Source organism: Taudactylus pleione, unplaced genomic scaffold (assembly GCF_031769625.1).
Source record: "Taudactylus pleione unplaced genomic scaffold, aTauple2 ptg000155l, whole genome shotgun sequence".
Classification (NCBI taxonomy): Eukaryota; Metazoa; Chordata; class Amphibia; order Anura; family Myobatrachidae; genus Taudactylus; species Taudactylus pleione.
The window spans coordinates 12,413,232-12,437,448 of NW_028284557.1; the positions used below are offsets into that span (position 1 = coordinate 12,413,232).

At 41.7% G+C, this 24,217-nt stretch overlaps 1 protein-coding gene across 1 annotated transcript in view; it reads right to left on the reverse strand.

Moving 5' to 3' along the window:
- Positions 1-8,466: 8,466 nt before the first annotated feature.
- P3H4 (prolyl 3-hydroxylase family member 4 (inactive)) overlaps positions 8,467-24,217 on the reverse strand; it is a 32,824-nt gene continuing 17,073 nt past the window's right edge. Inside the window, exons 3-7 of the mRNA XM_088474689.1 lie at positions 21,357-21,528; positions 20,168-20,296; positions 17,654-17,799; positions 14,116-14,202; positions 8,467-9,103 (exon numbers count right to left, since the gene is read on the reverse strand). Coding sequence (XP_088330815.1) covers positions 8,966-9,103; positions 14,116-14,202; positions 17,654-17,799; positions 20,168-20,296; positions 21,357-21,528 — 672 coding nt within the window. The 3' untranslated portion in view covers positions 8,467-8,965. The remainder of the gene's footprint in view (positions 9,104-14,115; positions 14,203-17,653; positions 17,800-20,167; positions 20,297-21,356; positions 21,529-24,217) is intronic.

The following is a 24,217-nucleotide window of genomic DNA, read 5'->3' on the forward strand; positions in this document are numbered from 1 at the left end:
CGCAGATTCCTGATGGGCAGGAATTTGTGCAGGCACCAGACCCGTACTGCACATGTGCAGTACGGGTCCTGAGTGTTCGCTCGCAGTCCGGCAGCTGCTGCTTGTGGGCAGGAGGTGACGATGGCCTCCGTTTGAAAAGAAACTGAGGTGTGTCACTGCCGTTGGAGGGTAGGGAAGAGGCCATGTCTCTTTGTTGTATCTGTGGCGACTGGCTTGCGTGACCCCATGGGTCACTTAGCCAGCTGATGTTATCGCAGATGGACGCAGCTCTGATAAGTAATGCATGCAGGAGGCTGCTGCTTTACCAAATTGCAAGTGCAGAATTGAAGCTTTGCAATTCCATCCGGCGCTGAATCAGGCCCTAAGAGTGTTGTGAGAGAGCTATCTGCTCACTGTTCAATTCAATACCACCTGTGTGGATAACACCTTGTTGGATGCAGCAATGACTAACAACCAGTTTACTACCGGGTTTTATCTGCAGCATCTGATTTCTCATACTGTGGACATTAGTACTAACCTGATATGTTCTGTTAGTTTACATTTCATTGGTTAGGAGCACTAAAAAGCATACCTTCCGACCATCCCAATTTTGGCGGGACAATCCCCACGCTCTTGCCATGAGGCCATGCCCTCTTTTTCAGTCGTGCGTCTATGGCATGCACAAATGTCCCTATTTGGTATATCACAAAAGATTTTTGGCCTTTAGAGTAGATTACCCATACTTACCAACTTTACTTATCTGCTCCCCGGGAGATGCCATGATTCCCGCCATTTATCTCCCCATCCTGCCCACTTCACTAGGAAGTGGGCGGGATGAGGGAAATGTGGATACTTTTCTAGGGGTGCAGGGGGCTCCCCGACAATTCGGGAGCCTCCCGACACACATCCGGGAGGGTTGGCAAGTATGAGATTACCAAGTCCAAAAGTCTGGTCATCCCTGTTCTAAAGTCAGTATTTTGGTTGTTTTTCCACCAGTTTTGCCTTTAGTAAATGGTTAATTTGCAAAACCAATGGGAAAACAATCAAAATACCAAACTTGACCACTAGTAAATTTATTCTTTAGTCTTCTTCTTTGCCATATCACATGCTATTAACATCTTTGCAGTACCATGCTACGTAAAACAAACTACGAGTATCCTTATTACGGTTGTGAACATGCTAAATATTCACTGCACAAACATATATGTAGTACCCAAATAAATTTATAGTAAATGTTAGTGTTTTTCACTATCGCAGGCCCGATGTTACCCGTTTGCCTTGTGTTGGCAGGAATCCACACTTACTCAGGTACTCTGTTTGGGCAGCAATATTGCATCTTCCCTTCCTCACTCCACAGTAGGCATATGTACAGTATGGGATTGGCATGAATGACCGTCGAACATGAGCCCAGCGGTTCAAATCCCAACGCCGGCAGCCCAAAAAGTGCAGATCCCGACGGAGGTAAGTAAACCACCTAACCCTCCCCTCTCCTCCCCCAACCCTAACCTCCCCCCCTAGTGCCTAACTCTAACCTCCCCCCTGGGGTGCCCTTCCCCTTTCCGTAAGTCCGAAACTCAGTAAACAGATCCAAACTTAATTTGGATCTGTTTACATGCAATCCAAAACCCGAGATTAGTTTTTTAGAGATGAGCGGGTTCGCATCTCAGAGTTCCGAACCCACCCGAATTCCGGGGATCCGGGCGATCCGAGCAAAGCTCGGATTTCCCTGCCTGCCCCGTATCCCTCACCCAAGGCAAAACCTTGCGACCCCGCTGCCGGGTCGCAAGGTTTTGTTTTGAGCGGGCATAACGCTCAAAGAAGATGGCGCCCACCATCCCCTGCCGCCTGACACCGCCGGCACCCCCTACTGCTGACACCGCCGGCACCCCCACTGGCAGCATCCCCTGCTGCCGACACCACTGCTGCCGACACGCCTGCACTACTGCCCCACGTACTGAGGACACAGTCAGCGACTCCCACACTGCCGACACTCCCACACTGAGGACACAACCAGCACCCCTGCACTGCCTACACTGTCAGCACACCTGCACTGAGGACACCGCTGGCACCCCACTCTGCCGACACAGCCAGCAAACCTGCACCAAAGACACCGCTGGCACCCCCACACTGCCGACACAGGCAGCAAACTTGCACTAAAGACACTGCTGGCACCGCCGCACTGCCGACCCAGCCAGCAAACCAGCTATAAAGACACCGCTGGCACCCCCGCACTGCCGACATCACCCGTACCCTTCACTGAGGACACTGCCAGCACCGCAGCACTGCCATTCCATGTACTGAGGACACCGTCAGCAACCCCGCTCTGCCGACACTGCTGTCACAGTAAGTGCACTATTGGTGTATCCAACCCACATTGTATAACACACTGTATCCGTGTTGGAAATTACAAGTTGAACTGCCACATGTTAGTGCCGCCCACTGTGTCAATTAGCTTAGTCAGCCAGCTAGCTGGATGCAACCTTTTGGCCTTAACTAGATGAAGCAAATAATATTGATTGGAAATTACTGGAAATAAATGTTATTCAGGTTAATTATACTGTAGGATTTTAGTTGTTTTTATGTTTTTTTAAGAAAAAAATCCAGATTCAAAACCAAAACACGAAAACGTAACACGGAGGTGAGGTTTTGGCAAAACCAATCCAGATCCAAAACCAGGGGGGATCCAGATCCAAAACCAAAACACGAGGGTCGGCGCACATCTCTAGTTTTTATCAATTTTAAAGAAATTCAACACCGAACCAAAACATTTGCAACAACCAAAACACAGGGGTCCACGCACATCTCTAGTTTCATATAATCTGTGATAAGTGTGAACATGCTTAAAGGGGCTCTAGTAATAATAGGGTTATACCTATATTTCACTGCATAACTCTAGCCAATTAAATACTAAATTATATGCAGAAGCATCATTTAGCCGGCATAACTTCTGCTTCACACCATCAGTTAATAATTTCATTGCTAGAAACCTATTTGTGAAGCTATTTATTGTGAAGTAAATATTTAGCTTCTTGACATATTGTAGCACTACAAGAATTTTTGGAGACCAATACGTTTTAGTTATTACCTACGCAATTGCTCCATATATTTAACAGATGTTAATAAAAGTTCATTTTTAAATGTAATACATTTTTCTTTAAGCATGCCCCCACACAGAGAACTTTTTCCTTTTCTCTTAAGGGCCAATTCATCATCGATAAATGGCCCGGTAACCATGCGGAAACACTAGTTTCCTCATATTTTAGTTACCGGGCCATTCATCATCAGGGGTCCGATAGGACCCCCTGATATTCAGCAAATAGATGGCGCTTGTTCTCGTAGCCCTGCTCCTTCCTATGGGAAGGAGTTCCGGGGATGCGAAGTGGGATCCTAGCGGATCCCTCCGCCGCCTTCTCAAGGACCCCCCGGTGGCTTTGTGCACGTGAGACCTCGGGTCACGCATGTGTAGCTGGGCCAACGAGGAAGAGGTAAATAAAGTAGCAACTGTAGCTGCGATACTAACCAAGGGGACAGATGCTTTTCAGAGCAGCTGTCCCCGCACCAGAGCAATGATGAATTAGTTCCGGTGTAACCGATCCCCCACTGCGAGTTGGATACTTAAGTATCCCTCGCAGCAAGAACAATACTTCTCGCTGCCATACGGCCTCCAATGATAAATACGCCCCTTAGTTTGCAAACTTAACATGGGGAAAAGGAAAGAAGGAACACTTCCTTCTATAACAAAAGTCTAGATCAACATACCCCCTAGCTACTTTCTTTTTATCTAACTAAATCATCAGCTGAACACTGCTGACATCTGCATGTACAATAAACACAGTTGAGAACAGTGGTTGCAATATCAAAATGATATCAAAATTACGATATCAAAATGACACAAGTCTAAAGCTGGGTACACACTAAACGATGTGTACCCGGCGCGATATAGCGAGCGGCAAGGGTCCAGCATCGGAAAGTGCATACACAGTTGCCAATGCCGGCAGTGACTTGCTGATGTTAATGCCTGACGATGTCGCTGACGACGCAGTGGAGCACGCATCGGCAGCGACATAGCGAATACACACTGGCTGATGTGCCCGATATGTGACATATCGTCTAGTGTGTAGATTTGTCTGCAGCAGCATGGCTATGGGACATCACTGGCCGTGGCTGCCTGGTACTAAGAGAAAGTGATACCTTGCAACTGCGGGTATCACATATATGCTTTATTGCCATACAATAAATAAGAGAAGAATGACAAAGTCGCCAAGCTCATGCGGAAACTCTTCACACAAGATGGCAATGGACGTGCTGATCCCTGTCTCCACAGCACAGTGTACTAGATATATTTTATTTGCCATAGCAGGCCATTCTGTGTCCATGGTATACCAATCTATCTTTTTTATGCCACACTTTGCAGCCCTCCAGCTGGGCTGGTCCAGGAACAGAGGGAAAGGGGGTACAAGAGGACTCCAGCCACTAAGGGGCCCATCCATACTTACCGGATACCTGCTTATTGGACAGTAGGCAAAAATATCCCACATTTGTGTAGATGCCGACTCCAAAATTATCAACTATACATACATTAGTGTACCGAGCATCAAGATTTCCATTGCTGGTCCTGCATCTGGTTAAAAAGTTATTTAGCCCCAGAGTTGTCAGAACCTGGACAGCTGCAATATAAAATAGAAATCTCCAAACTAAACTGTTTGTGACAATATAGAGATTAAAAGTTTATAGCTTCATGTGAATTCTGTACAGTGAAGAAAGAAAAAATTAGGAGTCCTGTGTTCCATTCAGCCCTAGACTTGCCTCGTCAGCACACGTATAGGCCTCCAAGGCAGGGTGCTGCTTCTAGTCATACAGGTGTGTCACAGAAGCGAGGAGTCAGATTGCTAAGGGAGGAGGCCAGAACTCAGTCTGTGGCTGTGAAAGTTCCCTCCAGTAACCCATGTTAATGTGTAACCAAAGAGCAATGTGACAGAGAATAGTGACAATTGCTGAAATATTTACTATTCTTCTGTAGACTGCCATGCTGAGTGCTGACCAATCAGCAGTGATCGGCAGCACGGCAGACACTGGGGGAGCGTGCAGGGATGCAGATGGGCTGGGAGATCCCCCAGCTATTGGCGGCTGCTGTAAGATTATCTTTCAGCTGCCGCCCACTGTGCGTTTCTGACAGGTCACATCGTTTGCAACCATGTCAGTTAATGCACTGCCTGGTATGGTCGCAAATGATGCAACCACGCCACGCAAGTGGTTAAAAACATGGTGCAAACTGCAAAAATGGGCTGTTATCCAAAGCAACAATAAAATTGTTTTATGCTAATGGTGGTGATAATTCCTATAAAATATCATTTATGTACAACACAATCTCTAAAAACTTCACAGAGAGCAAATTAAACAAATACACACTATAAATGATTTTTTACACCCACAGAATCTGTCTTCCAGTGGTTTGTTTTGGTTGATTCAGTAATTAAAGATTTGCAGGCCCAATATTATGAATCGTCTTGTACTGCTGAGTGTTGCTCATTTTTACTTTGCTGTAAAGGTTTTAACAATATTAGATAGTTAGAAACGGTAAAAAAGGCAAACGCCCTGTAGGTTCCAGCTGTGTTAAGCCAAAGGAAGGCAAATTGCCAATATTTCATACAGTGAGTGACTCCTGGATATACCTGGATCAATCATTCCAGCAGGGATTCCTCCGAGATAAACCTAATGATTTTGAAATTTGTCCCCACGTTGTCGATAATCCCCATCTAATGACTGTACGTAAAATCTGGCACAACCTTAATACGGAGGCATATCTTAAGTCCTCATTATTCCCAATACCTTCCCTTGTTAAATAACCTCTCATCCAAGATGGCATGGCAGTCTACTCCTTCACTCTATGGCATGTGATGGATCTGAGTCATATTGGGCCATTTTTAAACCCTTCCACCAAATCCCAATCCTAATTCTCATTTCAGGACTTGCTTGATGATTAGCTCCCAATCTTTTACCATTCCTTGAAGCCCAATAATATGCGAGCCAAGGAACTTGCTTTATCTCCCCACACACAAACGGCATCATTCTATTCATTCCATACTCTCCCGACCCCCTCCAAGATCCAAGGCTATTTCGTGCTTTGGTTTACGATGTCTTACTTAGATATATTTGTCATATGCTTATGGAATTACTTTAGCCTCAAAGTGACATTTCTGCTTTTATTCTGTGCTTCTTTTCTCTTTCATGAGTTTGTGACACGTTTTAATGAAAAATAAATTTTTAAGAAAAATAATGTTATATTTGCTTATGTTACTATTTGCATCTTACAGGATCCAATCCACTTGGGTAGTTATTATTACTATTAACTGTAATGTCATTACATTGTGTACTGTTATTTTCACTTTTTATGAATTCGCAATGAAATCATGCCTCCAGTCGGAACCCAGTCTCGTCTCAGTATCATCCAATCCAGGTAACAAAAGGGGGAGCCACAGCCATTGGGAGGAAGTCATAGCTCAATATCTGCGTATGTGACCAATGCTGAGTACTCTCTGACAGATATATTGGCTGATCAATTGATCGGCCAATATATTGGGTGCTCATCGACCAGTGTGTACCAGCGATAGGTTTGTGAACAACGTTGTTCACAAACATATCGTGTCGGCTCTGCTGCACAGCCGATGGACAGATATATCTGCAGATGTATTGGGGCATTGTGCTGTGTGTACGGGCGGTCTGCCGTCCACCCGTACACTTGCTGCAGAGGCTGCGGAGAGTGGGGCGCGACACGGCCCCCGGCCAGCAGGACCCGTGGCTAGAAGACAGATGATGGTTGTTCAGTATGCATGAACAACCATCATCTGCAGATCACACGATCTGCAGATATATCTGTTAAGTGTGTACCCAGCTTAAATCTGAATTGGTCATACAAAGGTGAATAGACTAAACAAAAAGATGGTAAAAGAAAAATGTTTTCATCTCAAATTGCCAACTATTATTTGGCAAATTCAAGAAAAATCTTTTCCTTTTAGGAGATTTGCATGTAAAAAGAAAATATTTACTTTATTTGTATATATTCTATAAATGAAGCAGAAAAGCCTGGTCAGATGAAGATTTATGACTGGGTGTTGCAGAGTTTGGCCTGTGTACAGTAGCGCTGTATCCGTTGTGATATTATGCCTTTATTTATAGGCTGCCGAACAATCGCTTTGTGGAACAATATGGAGTCTTTTGTGAACAGCTAAAGCCCTTCCTGGGTATATCCTTAAGACTTGCAGCAGAGGACCGGGTTATGCAAAAAGACAGCAAACAATGATTGTATTATAGACACATATTTACATAGAATTGAAGTGGTGGAGATAGGGAAATTGTAAGGGTTTACGTGGCAGTGGAACACTTTTTCGATGAACAAATGCCTTGATTTTTTTCACTGCGTTAGTTACTATTTTCTGCTGGGGGTGTACCTCATCCTTAGTGCAAAATTTTAATTACAACACAAGGAAATCAAAGTATTTAAGCTGACAAAATCAACAAATATGATATATGAAATATACTAAGTTCCAATGCTGCCTTGCTATCACAAGTCCAATATTAGCTAAATCAGGATAACTTAGAAAGGTCATATAGATAGTGCTTTGTTTTCAAGTCCTACCCCATACATAGGAACAGCAGTAACCAAGGGACGAGAGTTTCTAAGTAGATGGACAGTTTTATTGTTCATCATAGAAAGAATGCAATTATCCAGTGGCTTTCACAAAATAAAGACAAAAATGAAGAAAAACTAGATGTAAAATGTAATGTGCCTCCTTACATATAGGATCTAAAAATAACACTTGTTTAACCATAACACAGGAGTTACTGCAGGGAACCAACTCTGGTGTTATATTCATGTATACCGGAAGACTGCCCTGCATCTACATCCATATACAACGGAGCTTCACAATGTAAATGTCACACAGATATGGTGACTCTTAGCAAACAAACATTTACATTTAATAGTCTAATTTATACTGGATTGATGAAAGCCATTATTACGGTGTTGGATTTTATAGATTACAATTGCTGCTGTACCCTAAAGATGCTGGAACCAATATATAATCATATAATATGCACATTTGTATTGTATACAGCATGCAGTGCAAGACTTAGGGCAGTGCTGAAGTGCCTCCAAGTGGTAACCAACATAAATGACACTCAAATAAAAGAATTCCCAATAATGAACTAACCACTAACCAAGGAATCACTTGATTCAAGACATTAGTTTAAAATTAAATAAGTTGATTGGGGCCATTCTCTCTCTGTAGTAAACAATATCCTATGTGCATTACTGGAGGTAGCAAATGGGAAAAATATATATATTTTTTTAAACTTGTGACATAATAATGTCACTAGTTCCTAGTGAACAGGTGTAGTCTTACATAATTCTTCAAATACTAATTCAAATATTTATTACATCTAATTGTGTAGTATGAACTTAGTGAAGGGGAGAATACAGTATAACTATTTACAGTTTAAGATGATTTTATTACACACATAACATATTAGATGCATTAATATTTTACATTAACCAAAAAAAAAAACCCCATACCAATTTTTCAGTATAGTCCCTTAAAATGCATGGGATGACAAATATGAGGACTGTTATTCCAAAATGTTCGGAGTTATAGAAAGATAAGAGGTGCAGTGATGTCTAGAACAGAGTTTGTAAAATACACAACTTATTAATTCACCAAAAAGGTAAATTTGTGCCCAGTCCCAAATTGCAGCAGTCACAGATGTGTGGGACAATGTGTGTTATCTGACAGGGAGTGAGTGCAGCAACAAGCCATGGCCTGGCCTGAATGGGATAATTGCCTTATTTGTCCTGATTTCCTATCGGGAACAGTGAGAGATGAGTAAAATGCACAGTTCCAAACTTCTTTGGCATGTTATTGGTCCAATATATTGATGATAAGAATAGCCATAGATCCGTTACTAAACCAGTTTTCATACAAGTTCAGGTTCATTTTACCGCCAGGTCCCCTTTAGTTTTGGGTTGTGTCCACCACTCAGCATAAATTCCTTCTTCATAATCCCCAACCCCTTCAAATTCAGCATCAGACGGGGGCAGGTCCGAGTCCTGCACCACTCCAATTTCAATCTGCAAAACAATATGAAATCAATCAGCAACTTAACACAGGATTTCATGTAGTTCTAATAGTGATAACAAGTTTATAGCTAAGGTCGTCACAGTGACCTAAAGGTGAAAGATAAAGCTTTCTGATAAGTTTATAATCAATACTTTTCAGTGTAATAAACAATAGCTGTTACCATACCAACAACAGGGTAACTTCCTCCTTAGAACAAAAAGAAAGGTCAAAGTACTACTTTTAATAGGAGTGATCTGTCTTGGCAACAAGTCTCCCAGGTGATGTGAATGGATCTTATGACCGACATACAGCTATATTAGATTGTACCTTTTTCCTGCACACTAACTAGAGAAAACATACTTATCCTGGGGAAACTATTTACATATTAAGTATAAAGTGTTAAAAAGTACTTAAAATAAGTTACTTATAATACACATTTATGCCTACATTAACTGTATGGGGAAATAAAACCTCTACTAGAAAGCAAATCTCCATTGCAATTGTAGCTGAGCAAGAAACCCGAATAATTGTTAAAAATCAGCTTTCTTAAATTAGCCTACTAAAAACACATGATTATCCCCAAAACAGTTCTAAGATCACAAGCTACTTTTTAAAGAGATTAATCAATTTTGAATAAAAAAATATATAATTCATATAGTAGGCCAATCTAAAATCTAACAAATGAATCAAAAATATGCTCATTGATAGTCAATTGTATAAATAGTATCAGAATCAATCAGGTCCAAATATTATAAATTCTAATTCATGATCATAATCAGGGGAAATAAAGTGGTGGTCAGACAAGGCCTGTCCTTATACACGCTGCCACCTTACAGGAGTTCCATATGGAGAGGAAAAGATAGCGGTATTCATTGTTACCTTTCCTAATTGCAACTGGCTGCAATATACTGACATTTGTCTATTCCACAACAATTAGGGATCTACTGTATTTATTCACTTGCCTAACATGGTCCCATCGTTTGCAACCACGCCAGGCTGTGTGTTACCTGACGTGGTTGCAAACAATGCGACCAGTCAGAAACGCCCACTAGGTGGCAGCCGGAAGATAATCTTTCAACAGCCGCCAATGGCAGAGGGAGCTCCTGGCCCCTTTGGATCCCTGCACCCTCCCCCAGTGTTTGCCATGCTGCCAAGCACTGCTGATTGGGCAGCCTTGCCGTATCCCACAGTGTATTGCTCTCAGCTTATTTTTGTAATAAATTTGTTTAGTAGCTTGACAGTATTGTTCAGCCCGGTGTTAACCCATATGGTGGATATGTGCCTCTGTATCTATCTAAGAGGATATGGGTAAGGAAAGGAACTAATTTGCTATAGGTGTAAAGGCAATATCATAAATTTAATAACAGACCTGCGCACTGAGTGGATGGTGCTGTAAGTACTTAGAAGTGCTGCGCTCTGCCAAGTATCTATTTTCTTATATAGGGATCTGTGTCCTTAGTAAATTATTAAGTAGAGTAGATAAAGTAGTGTCACTGATATAGAACAAATAAGTATGCAGTATCTAGGATATGGTGCAAATGTTCTTTACTTCTAAAATAAGTAAGTATAACACATAAAATATAAAACACATGCAGTACAATAGTAAACAGTAGACAATTCTAATGCATCAATCTCATCAAGTATGGATTCAAGTGTTTCTGGTCCACCTGTGGGTGCACAAGACCAGGATAATCCAGGTCAAGTGACCCGGGAATCCAACCCAGGTAGCTACCAGGGTCGGACCCAGGATGGACCCGGGGAATGGTGCAGTGTAAACGGCGTAACCCGGGTTATCCAACATGGGTCTGATCTGGGTTGGAACCATGTTTGAAAACCCAGGTCGGACACGGGGTTTCTGGTGGAAAAGGGGTATAAGTGACTGCCGCAGTCTGCCTGGACTGTCACTTAGACACACTATCCATCAGTAAATGCATCAAGCTTTAATATTATCATTTATGCAAACTGTAAGACAGCATTTTGAGCATTATGTGGTATACAATATGGAAGTGTCTGAAATAAAGTATATAGTAGTCATTTTAAAGGTCCACAAAGCCTAAATTACAAATGTATTTTATAAAAGAGCTATAATGTATAATGCTTTGCAGAGCTTGAAAGGTTTCATTATATTGATATTTGCGAAACAGAGATCAGCACAGTGGTTTAGTTTGTGTGACAAATCTTGATACCTGAAAAAAACTCTTTAAGAAAGTCTATTTAAAATATGTTATAAACAGATTATAAAATATGTTTTAGCGTTACTTGTTGGAAATTCAATTAGACGCTAATAAACTAAAAGTTAACGTCGGAGAAGTTTTCTAACACGCCTTGCCTTTTGAGTCTTTTGTTCTATGCACGCTCCCAATTTTTGCACTATCCAATTACAAAAGATGTGAAAACGCATTCGCACGAAAGTGGTTCGTTGAGTAACCTGAGAAAAGTACAGCTGCATTTTGGGATATCTGTCTGTACCCCTTAAAATAGGTAACTGTGTCAAATTGCTGTTATATGCATATTTGTATAAGTGTGGAAAAAATAATAAAAAGCTATTTTTTTTGAGAAAATAATGGCTGCAGTTAAATTGGGAGTACATTAAAATGTGTGCTAGTATATTTTTGAGTCTAAAAAGAGCACTTTTACATTTTTTTTTTAAATACACCAGGTGCAACCACATGCAATGTATAAAACACTTGTTCCATCCATACAGCCACCCAAAATACCTGACTCACTACTTTAAACCCATTTTCCACTACTTTTATTTTTTTCACTCCAAAACTAATATGTCCATTATTGGCCAAATTAAGCGGATTAAAAAATGATGTTTGCCTAATTTGTCAAGTCCCCACATTTTTTAACAAAAATCAAGATTTTGCACAACTTTTCACCTGCAGTGTGACATTCTCCTGCAGCACTTGCTCCTGTCACAGAGGAGGAGCCGACACTGAGACACTAGCCTCCGAAGGACACTGGGCACACCCTTGGAGGGATTTCCCGCAAGGCCAAGCCTCCTTTGTGTCAGGCCACACGAGGGGGAAATGGAGTGCGCACTGGGTGTCACCAGACCCGGTGACGACTCTGTGTTATACATTGCCAAAATTACGGCGACAGCAATGATTTATACAGCATACCGGACACAGCTACAATATGATGAACACCAAACATGGAAAAGCACACATCTGTAAATCCTTTACTCTCTCGGTTTACGTGACACTGCCCTCTCCTGGCTTTCCTCCTACCTCTCTGATTGTTCCTTCGCTGTGTCCTCTCATGACTCCTCTTCCCCTCCACTTCCACTAAAGGTAGGAGTTCCCCAAGGTTCTGTTCTTGGACCTCTCCTTTTCTCCCTATATACATCCTCTTTAGGTGAACTCATTAACTCCTTTGATCTCCAATATCATCTCTATGCAGATGATACTCAAATTTACCTTTCCACCCCTGAGCTCTCCCCCTCGCTCCTTACCCGTATCTCCAACTGTCTCTCTGCTGTCTCTTCGTGGATGTTCCAGCGCTTTCTTAAACTTAACATGTCTAAGACTGAGCTGATCATCTTCCCACCCTCTTCCACTACATCACTTTCCACAATTTCATTATCTATTGATGGCACAACTATCTGCTCTAGCCCCAAAGTGTGCTGTCTTGGAGTTATCCTAAACTCCTCCCTCTCCTTTAAAACGCACATTCAGCACCTCTCGCAGTCCTGCCGTTTTCACCTAAAAAATATCTCCAGGATTAGACCCTTCCTCACCCAGGATGCCACTAAAACCCTCATCCGCTCACTGGTCATATCCAGATTGGACTACTGTAACCTTCTCCTAGCTGGCCTCCCAGTCTCTCACCTCTCTCCACTACAATCTGTTCTCAATGCTGCTGCTCGGCTCATCTTCCTCTCCAGACGTTCTACATCTGCTTCCCCTCTCCTTCAAGCCCTACACTGGCTCCCCTTCCCCTTCAGATGCCAATTCAAGGTTCTTACATTCACCTACAAAGCCCTCACCAAATCCTCTCCCGCATACATTTCTGACCCTCTCTCCCTTCACACTCCCGCCCGCCCACTTCGCTCAACTAATGCAAGCCGCCAACTGATTACTTCCTCTCACTCCCGCATCCGAGATTTTGCCCATGCTGCTCCCTACCTTTGGAATGCTCTCCCTCTCCCTATCAGACTCTCCACCTCTCTACAAATCTTCAAACGGGCTCTCAAGACCCACTACTTCATCGAGGCCTTTCAGCACTCATCCTAACACACCTCATGCTCTTTCCTTCCTATCTTCCCCTTCTGTGTCACGCCTGTCTGTCTGCCCCTCCCCTTAGAATGTAAGCTCTCATGAGCAGGGACCTCTTCCCTCATGTGCTTCTCTTTAAATTTTCTTCTACTCTCTACTCCCCATTAGGGCACCTAACACGGGACTGCCAACTCCCGGCAGCTTATTGTGAGTGCTTTAATCACTATTTCAGCAATGTATATAAGTCGTGTCCTTGTCCTGCACTGTAATGTACTGTAAGTTACTTGTTTCTTGTTCACCTATTCTATGTATTATGTAAGGTGCTGCGGAACACTTGTGGCGCCATATAAATAAAGGATAATAATAATAATAATAATAATAATAATAATAATCTGTATATATGTACCCTGGACAATATTTCTTACCATTTTCTTACATATGATGAGATGGAAGATTCCTTTTTATTCTGCTATCAAATTGGTTTTTGGATTTTTGAACAGATTGACTGAATTGGCACTTCCCAGGGGTGGCATCTCCTGAATAGGAGCTGCTTATGTGCATCGTTTTTGGTGGACACCAGACTTCCATAAACACAGCTCCTTTAATTGAATGTTTTGGAGAAAAATCTTCACCAGGGAATCCCATGTCTGTGTAAACTAATCTGTTAACTGCACCCAGTTGCACTAACATGGCACTATAAAACTCTTAGTGGTGTGTGCATTCAATTATATAGTCCACTGATACCAGGACTACCTCTGGTATCACACATCATGTCTATGCTACTCTCCAGAACTTGGGCTTACCTCATCATCATCCCGACGTAGAAAGTCCTGAGCAAACTGTAATAGCTCCTTTTGCCGTGTGGTCTGGTTATGATATTGCAGAGCTTCCTGCCAACAAAACAAACATTGCCCCCAGAGGGAAGAAGGTCAGTAGACTCTATTTACCAACACTTAGGTGCAAAATTTACAGTAAAACACAACAACCAATCAGAAGTCGCCTTTATCTGATGAGTGCAAATTAGACAATGACAGGAAGTGTCTGATTGGTTGCTAAAATTTAGTGCAGACTTTGAACATAAATGCAAAGTTAGTAAACATTAAACGAGCCGTAGAGCATTACTACAGTAATATGTAAACATACCAATTTATTCCAAAAGCCATATTCACCATTTTCTTTTAGATAGACATTACCATTTATTTTTATAGGATATTCAGTTGTGAGGTAATATACCATAAGATATAGATTCTACCAGTCCACAATTTTCAGGGGCATTCCCAAGTTTTAGAGAATCGTCTATGGAAATGTCTGGTTTTTTTTTTCAATACTGAACAACTACACAGCCCAATTTGTCATTTTCAGTACATAAATTCCAATTTTCATTATTAATTGTGAGTCTTGGGTTTTGTAAGTTATTGTATATAAAAGGTAAGTATTTAAAAGGCATATTCATGATAATATATCCATGTTTAATGAACAGGTCATGATAGGATACGTATTTCACCAAGGTCCAGTAGACACTCCAGGGTTATTTTACAAAGCATCAGGTTGTAAATGGATATGGATTGATAGATCTACAGTAAAAAGGTAGACAATGTCTAGACAGACACCAGATGTTAGACAGTCAATAGGTCGACAGGGACAAAAGGTCGACACACTAGAGGTCGACATGTGAGAAGGTCGACAGGTGTAAATGGTAGTCACAATTTCATACGGTCGACACATGTTTTTCTTGTAACCCTAATCTTCATCCTAACCCTTCCCAACCCTCACTCCTGGTGCCTAACCCTAATCGTCGGGGTAGGTACCTGACCCTAGCCGTCCCTTCTAGTGTCCAACCCTAACCCTCCGGTAAGTGCCTAACCATAACCCTCCCTCCTGGTGCCTAACCCTAACCGTCGGGGTAAATGCCTAACTCTAACCGTTGGGGTAAGTGCCTAACCCTAACCCTCTGGTAAGTGCCTAACCCTAACCCTCTGGTAAGTGCCTAATTCTAACCCTAAAAAAAACAAAAAATCACGTCTACCATTTCTACATGTCAACCTTTAGTGTGTTGACCTTTTGTCCCTGTCGACCTACTGACTGTCTAACATCTGTAGATCTTTAGACCGGATCCCATTGTAAAACCTTGCACTTCTGACTGTGTTAATGCCTGATATTTAAAAAGGCAAGCAGATTCTTTATGATTCAGAACAATTTGCTGGGCATGGCTAGTCATTAAATGCATACAGAATGTGGGTCATTTGCAAAAATGAGTTGGGCAATACTATGCCCACATGGAAGATTCTGTTTTGTGGAAGGAATTATTTTAATGAACTTCAAAGGGTCAAGATTGTACATATTTGGATGTTTTCCCCAATGTACAGATGTGTCCTGTTACACCTAGCTTCAATATGCCATGCGGCACGAAACGCCTGGTATGAGTGAGCCGCCAGGTCCCATGCGACTCTGCTTGTGCCAAGCGTCTTTTTCGAAATCCATCTTAGTCATAATGCAATGCGAATAGGACGCACCAGGAGACTGCAGTGATTATTTTGATATACAACACTTGTATATCTGTGTGCAACCAAGTCTGTATATGAAGCACAACGGAACTTGGGATGGAAAAAAAAAAAGGCGTCCACTGCATTTTAGCACTTTGTATACAGAAAAAGTACCGCCGATTACGACTTTTCGGCTGTTGGAAACATCTCCATATTCAATTCCAATTACTTTTTGCGTACGCAGAAACTCAATGCAATGTAATCGGCGAAAAAGATTTGCCTCTGAATAGCAGGAGAAAGGAAGTGTATTTCTTTTATTTTGGGGTGCAAAGGTGGGGAAACCACTCTGTACCCTTGGAACAGCCCCCCAAAGGACAACTGCGTCAAAAAAATCCTTTAAATAATGTAAGAAAAAAAAAACTTCAAAAACTAGCGAAATAAGGTTCTGGTGGTGCTTTAAGAAGGGGCCAAGTGTTTTTGGGATTGCAGGTGCTTTTATGACGGAGGAATTTCACTTTTATTAAAACATCACTTTAGAGACATTAAAATATGCTAGCACCCAGTTTCAGGTACCCCAAATTTGCAAGGACTACTTATTTGCACCAAAAAATATTGCTTTATGCCATTCTTCACCATTTGTGGAAAGACGCTAATTAGAGGCTATTGAACCAACTTAAGTACCCCAAACAGTCTTAGTAGGACTAATCAGGCACTACTACATTGATCCCCAATGTTTCTGCATCTTTTTGGGGGGTTCAGGCTGATTTCCCGATTCTGACACCACTTTCGGCCTGTTCTGACTTCGCGGGTCACCGTTTTCGCATTTTTTGGTATTGAATACGGCGAATAGCAGGGACGCGCACGATAAGTTTCCGTGTCCAAAAGACACGGTGTATGCGAAAAGTCCGGCAGGCGGAACCTCAGTCGCACACAGACATACAAGTGTCTCATGTCAAATTAAACAGCTCAGTCCCCTGGTGTCTCTTAGTCGCATTGAGCAAAAAAAATAGCTGGGTACAAGCAAAGTCCCACAGGCTATGGGGCGCCAAGAGGGGCTGTTTGGCATGACTGGAGCAATAGTGTATAAGGACATATCTGTAGCAGGACTGCGCAGAGCCTTCTTATTCACACAAAACTGCTGTTGGAATGGATCCACTGCTACCACTAATATCAACCCAATGCTTTTTACTCCATCTAGGGGCATTTTATAAAGGAAGTAGAATACCACTTGAAACAATGAAAATAACATAAATAAGGTTAAAGAGATGACACTGATATCCCCTTACTAGTATGACATATTTAAGCTATAAAGGATTATCAAAAAGAAAAATGTCATATGCATAAAAGGAGGCTTGTGGAATGGTTGTAGGAGGCAGTACTTAAAGGGGAGATTTTATGCATTTCATCTCAAAATATTAATCAGAGAAACATCAAAATGTGGAATGTGAGCGTCAGGGCCAGATAAACAATGGTTCGGATGGGACTACAGCTCTAGGCCTTCACATAAAATAGGCCCACCATTGTGACAGCATGATGATGAGCAGCCAGCAGCTGGCGACATGATCGATTATAAATCATAAGTATTAAAACTGTGTTTCCATTTTCCTAACATAATTATATATCTTTTCTACTTGTATTTAGGGAGACATTAGGGCTGATAGTGTAGAGGCTACATGCCTACATACAACTCAACTTCTCACAATAGGCCCTTTATCAATTACAGCCCCAGACCCATGTGGCCCATAATCCACCCCTGGTAAGCATGCTATAATTTATGTCCATAGGGGACAAATAGGCACATTGACCCATAAAATGTGCTGTGCCGCCTTATGATCACATTTATGACCATTAATCTCACCACTCTAGGATTGAAATCTGTGTCCTCAAGGTCCCATTTTTCCTTGTAAAACTTGTAGTATGCCAGGTTTTGCTGCATCACTGTATCCAGAGGGTCAAACAGCATGTAACTTGATACACACTGAACTGCATTCTTAACATCGTTAACTGCAATATATAAATATTATGTAAAGAAATGTATACCACTTCCCAATGACAGCAGTACTAAAGCTAATTTTTGTTATAGAACTTTGTTTTGCTATAATTGTGGTCAGACCAGAAAGTTGAGTATTCTGAAACAATTTTATAATTGGACACAGCTGGGACAGTGGAAATATCTATCTTGGGGTAGCATTTCATCTTTTGTTGAGTTATGAATGTAATTAATGTGCATACAAAATAAAATGTACTAATATTTTTTAGCTTTAAGCAGTATTTACCTCAAGGCATCCTAACAGTCCATATTGTAAGGATAAACATCCTTGATCACAATTGGTTAAATCATAATGACTGATATACCAGTTAAGTCACCTGTTCTCAAGCATGGATTATTTTTTTTTTCGAATATGGACTAGAATAGTTGTTTGAGTACTGAAGGGTCTATGTACTAAGCTTTGGAGAGAGAGAAAGTGGATGGAGATAAAGTACCAATCAATCAGCTCCTGTCATTTTTCAAACATAGCCTGTAAAGTGACAGTTAGGAGCTGATTGGTTGGTACTTTATCTCCATCCACTATATCTCTCTCCAAGGCTTAGAACATAGATCGCCATGTTTCAGAAACACTGCCTTAAAAGGGTTATTCCACCATCAGATAACTTTAATTTATGTATACTCTCCTACAGCTTTATTTCATCTTCCTTGCTTCACTGTGTCATTAACAATAGTCTTTATATCATCTAGGCCTCAGCATTAAACACAAACTGTTAATAAGAAAAATTATCCAAAGAACACAGAAGAGCAGAGCTCTAACATACCTAAGGCAACATAAACAATATCACTGCCTGGTACATTTAAAGCCTTTAGTAAAAGTATATGGCAGGAAGCCTAAAAGATGAAGAAAAATGCTAAATAAAAACTGCATAAAAACACACAAGAGATTAACAGGGGTATTCAATATGAAAGGTTAACTTCCCTGGCGAAGTTAACGTTTCATATCGGAGTATTTTTCTGCGTAAAGGTATGGTGCGCGCTCCCGCTTATCCCCGTATTCAATATCAAATTAACGAAAACGGGAAACTCCGAAGTTGGATTTGCGTAAAGTTATGAATTTTTCCTTAAAATAATTGTAAGACCCCCCTAAAGTTGTAAAAACATGGGGGAACACTATGGGTACCCCCGTTTTAGACCTTAATTGAAAGTCGGGGCTTTAAATAGCCGCAGCAGGTGTTTTTTTTCCCGACATTGAAGAAGTGATGCAGAAGAGCACTTAGGTTATTTTTTTTGTTTTTTTAAGTGGTCCCATCAAATTTGGGGTACATGAAAATGGGTACTAGCATATTTTGATGTCCCTAAAGTAAGTTTTTAAAAATTCTGCATTTGTGCACCTGCCGCTATAATTCTATTCTAGAAAACACCTGCCGCATACATGCATAATAGCCCTGAACCTATTTGCCTATTGTTTAACAATTTTTTCCCATTTTATTTTTTTGCACCCCAATTTTTAAATTAATTTTTTGGGGTGTCCCTATTTTTTTTAAAAACTTTTTTTGACACAGTTCTTTTTTAAATGTCAATCTCAGGGGTGCAGGCAATTTTTTTTAAGCCTGCACCCCTAAACCCCAATTCTGCACTTGTTTTCGACCCCTATTCAATGGTGAAAAGTTATCACCGTTTTTTATCAAAGACTTTTCAAAACTACGATAAGTCTTTGAAATTGAATACGGTGTAAAACTAAAACCAGTGATATTAACGCAAAAAAGTTAAAAAGTGCGATATTAACGCAAAAAACGATGTTATTGCACCCATATTGAATACCCCTATAAAAGTTGTCTGAAGGTTGAAACCCCCTACCTCATCATTCAGATCCCCTGCAGCAAGGAAAATGAAGCCATGGTATTATCAGGTCAAAATTGGTGTAGGAAAGTTACTAATGTGAATGTATTGTCTGGTGTTATGTTTTGTCTTTGGACAATTATATATTTATATGGGGCTCAGTTATCATGGTTACAAAGAGGAGACAGCTATGAGTAATCATTGGAGGTTCCTTCCTCTTTCTCCCTCTCGTTGTCCTAGCCTCCTCCAGTGTAAATCGATGTCTGATCCAAGACAAGAACAGAGTAGGGACTTCAAAATGACTGTCTAGCAAGTATATGGTGATTAGATGAAGAGAGCCTAGGCAGATATGTAATGGACAGAGTATGAAAGAAGTGCACACATTTTGCCATTAGGCATCACAACCCACTAAGTTACAAAGCAATATAATATATAACATAGCAAATATATAAATAGAGTAATCCCCTATTTGGTTAGCCAAGTTGTACTCCTTTTATCTTGTTAGCTACCTCTCCAGTGTGAGCTTGTTTAACTGTTACTTACGTTTGTAATAAGCAAACTGCAAGTAGTGATACATGGTGGCGACAAACTTCTGAACTAAATAGCCCCCAACGTTAGGAGTCAGGTTAGACTCACACTGCACTTTACACTCAAGGACATCAGCAAGATGATCTGCCAGGAAAACAACATGAAAGAGGTTAAACAAAGTTAAGATACGAGATGATGCTTGATGGTTTCATAAATAGTGGAAGGAACATACTGTAGCGCCCATGTCCCATGGTCCATGAGCCTATAACTCAAGATGTTGGTGCATTGTCTTCATGACTCACAGGTCTGTGTGTAATCTGCAGCCATTATAGATTTGTCCTCAGTCAAGGTAATATGTCAGGCACTGCATGTAATGCAATGTAGATCATACACTACAAAGCAACAGCAGTCACAATGGCCACACTAAAACAATAATGGTACTACTCTTGGCTGGCTTTATCATGATTGAAAAAAATCATGTCTCAGATATGGAAGTACCATGTTTTATTCAGCGCAAAAAGATATTTTTATAATTTGAAAAATAAGTTATAAGAGCTGATTCAGAGGTGGACGTAGTTGCAGCCGTGTGACTGCATGTTCAGCTGCAGCGAGACTGCATCTTTATGCTAATAGCATGTCCCATGGTATTCATACTGAGATGCCCACTGACTGTTGTGCTCATCTGCCGTTGTGCGTATTGAGGTGTATCATCGGCCGCACTATCAGAGATTGCAGCTATTCTTTGGCAGTTGCAATTTCCCCTTCTGAATGCAGTCACCAACCACGAAACACTAGCATCTGGCTAGCCGCTGTCCTGTTACCTTCCTGAAATGTCCACTGAGATTACATCTCTGCGTGCAATTCCGATCTGCATCTTAGCTCAGTCCCCAACAGGGCGCATGCGCAGTGTGACTCGGAAGCATGCGTGGACTTAAAACATCAACCCGTTGCGTGCGGCATTGACATTACGTGCCCTATGAACCAGGCACTTGATCTGCTAATCTGCTATAGTGTCTGATTATTCTCTAAAAAAGGACCGTGCCAAGGATGTGATTTAAAGAACAACTCTTATCCGCAGGCCAGAATTTCAGAAAATACAATAAGCCTTTGTATAATAGTAACTTAGCAGTTAATTGTTTGATTGCCCATCAATGTCTGAATTCCTGAATCTCTGAATAGAAGATCTAATGTGGCTTTTTCTCACCTGCAACCGCTGGGTAGAAGTCTTTGAACTCCCTCATTTCATAGACTCCCTCACAGCCAGTCAGACAGCTGTTGTATGCTTTGTAATAAAGCGGTAAAGCCTGCTCCATTTCCTCGATGCTGTGTCTGAAGTCTCCAGCATTGTACGATTTTACGGCTTTCACAAATATTCCCTGTAGAGAGTTAGGACTTCTATTAACCATGAGGCTAGTAGAGGAAGCTCAGACCCACAGAAGGCGAGATGAACCCAGTGTTCTATTGCACTGTTGCCCAGTACAAATGGTCTAATGTTTTTTACAGGATCCTTCTTACAGGATCTATTCTGAGGCGCATATCGGGTCTTGTTTAGCCATGAATGGAGTTGTTAGTGAACCCAGTTAAAATGCAAATTTAGGGCTGAAAATGATATATTTTTGCACACATTTTACAGTAGGCAAACTATGCAAAACTTACAACATTGACATTTTTAAATAATAATTGAAAGGAAATACAATAAACATTCTGATATATTAAACATCCTACTAGGGTAGTGCTTCCAAAATTTAAATAAGAAAAGGTTCACTGCTGTGACATGAATTTGGAGATGACCTACCCCACATATGTACCCAAATAAGGTAAATTATTTATAGAACCCTAGTTCCACTTATCCTAAAAATCTTTTAAAAGTGTAATAGTTCCCACCCCTAAAAGCACAACCAGCCCCAGACTTTTCTGAGCCGGTTCTGGTTCTGAAAATATGGCGGGAAAAAAAGTAAGTTTCCCCTTATTTTCATCAACCAGCACCAGGCTCGGTCAGCCAGTCCAGATGTGGAAATACGGGGGACAAAATTAGTAGGGGTACCCATATTTTCCGCAACCAGCACCAGACTGTTTCTAGCAGCGGAGTAATGCCACAGCCTTGGGATCCTGTCACTGGGTTCCCCGGCCAAAGCATTATCACCCCACGCTAGTCAGCCCAGTCCTGAGATCCCTGAGGAGGTAGGGACCATAAAGGGTTTCCTCCTCTCCACGGCACCTCAGGTCTGGGTTGATTACCCGGGCTATCTCCAGCACCTCTGGCCGGTGAGTGCCCGGTCAATTGTATCAAAAATAGATGGAATAATATTGTCTTTTACAGTACAAATAGAAGTCCCAGCAAGCCTCCCCCACATGCTGGTACTTGGAGAACCGCAAGTACCAGCATGCGGGGCATTAAGGGCCCACTGGTACCTCTAGGTCATCTGCAAAAGAAATATTAAAATAAATACAGGACACACACACCCACCTTCCCAGAGATCCCTGGCCTGGGCAGGCTGGCATTTGGTGATAATGCTTTGGCTGGGGGACCCGGTGAAAGGGCCCCACGGCTTTGATATTGCACCCCCGCTAGAAAGAGTCCGGTGTTGGTCGTGGAAAATACTCTATTTTACTATTTTGTCCCCTGTATTTCTGCAACCAGAATTGGGTCACTGAGCCTGGTGCTGGTTGATGAAAATACAGGGGAACCTTACGTCTTTTTCCCCCTGTATTTTCACAACCAGGATTGGCTCAGAATAGCCTGGTGCTGGTTATGCTTTTAGGGAGGGACCCCACTGCAATTTTTTTTCTATTTTTAACATTTTACTATTTTTTAAAACACAGAACCCTTCACGGATCTCACTGATCTGTGAAGGCTTCTGTATAAGTCACACCTTGTAATGAAACTCGCAATACAAGATGTGAGTTTACATATGAAAAAACGGACTCGCACAATGTAATAGCCTCTAACTCCAAATTTGCAGGCTATTACAGGAGTGTTCTGCACTGCCTCTGCATACCCGTCCAACTGCCGGTGGGCACAAGGACCTGGAGCTGCTGTTGCCAGGGGCACAACGACTGACCTGTGCGCAGCTCCCTGCCTCACCTTTCCTGCGATCCGTCTGTGCGAACGGACATGCCTATGAGATCTAGCAGTGTGGGAGAAGCCACAGTTATTATATCCACTGTGCTGCCACCGCAACATATATTAATATATCCCACTGCCACCACTGATTTAACTCCATACTGTGTGTGTACTACACCAGGCGCACCACAATGCCCAGCAACCATACAAATGCTCTGCGTTCTTGAGTGGTGACCAGTAGATGGCCTGAAGAGAAACTAATAAAAAATCAGTTGCATGGGCGTGTTATGGGCATGTCAGTAAAAGCTGCTGTGCTCTCAAATGTAGTGCCATGGAGGCCATTTTTAGACGGAGACACTGCACCTGACCAGTGCCAGATTAAGCCCTCTGGGGGCCCCTGGGCAACAAACTTGTTGGGGCCCCATCAATAAAAGTATATATATATATATATATATATATATATATATATACACATACATACTGTACATACATACAGTGTATTCACATCCTTTGCACTTTTCATGTTTTGTCGCCTCACAACCTGGAATTAAAATGCATTGTATGAAGGTGTGCATCATTTCGTTCACAGAACATGCCTACAACTGTGAAGTTGTGTTTTTTTATATTGTGAATCAAACAACATTAAGGTCAACATAACAGAAAACTTCAGCGTGCATAACTATTCACCCCCCTAAAGTCAGTACTTTGTCGAGCCACCTTTTGCGGCAATTACAGCTGCAAGTCGTTTTGGATAAGTCTCTATGAGCTTGCTACATCTTGCCCCTGGGATTTTTGCACATTCCTCAAGGTAAAACTGCTCCAGCTCCTTTATGTTGGATGATTTCCGCTTGTGAACAGCAATCTTCAAGTCTGACCACAGATTCTCAATTGGATTCAGATCTGGGCTTTGACTAGGCCATTCCAACACATTAAATGTTTCCCCTTAAACCACTCGAGTGTTGCTTTAGCAGTATGCTACGGGTCATTGTCCTGCTGGAAGG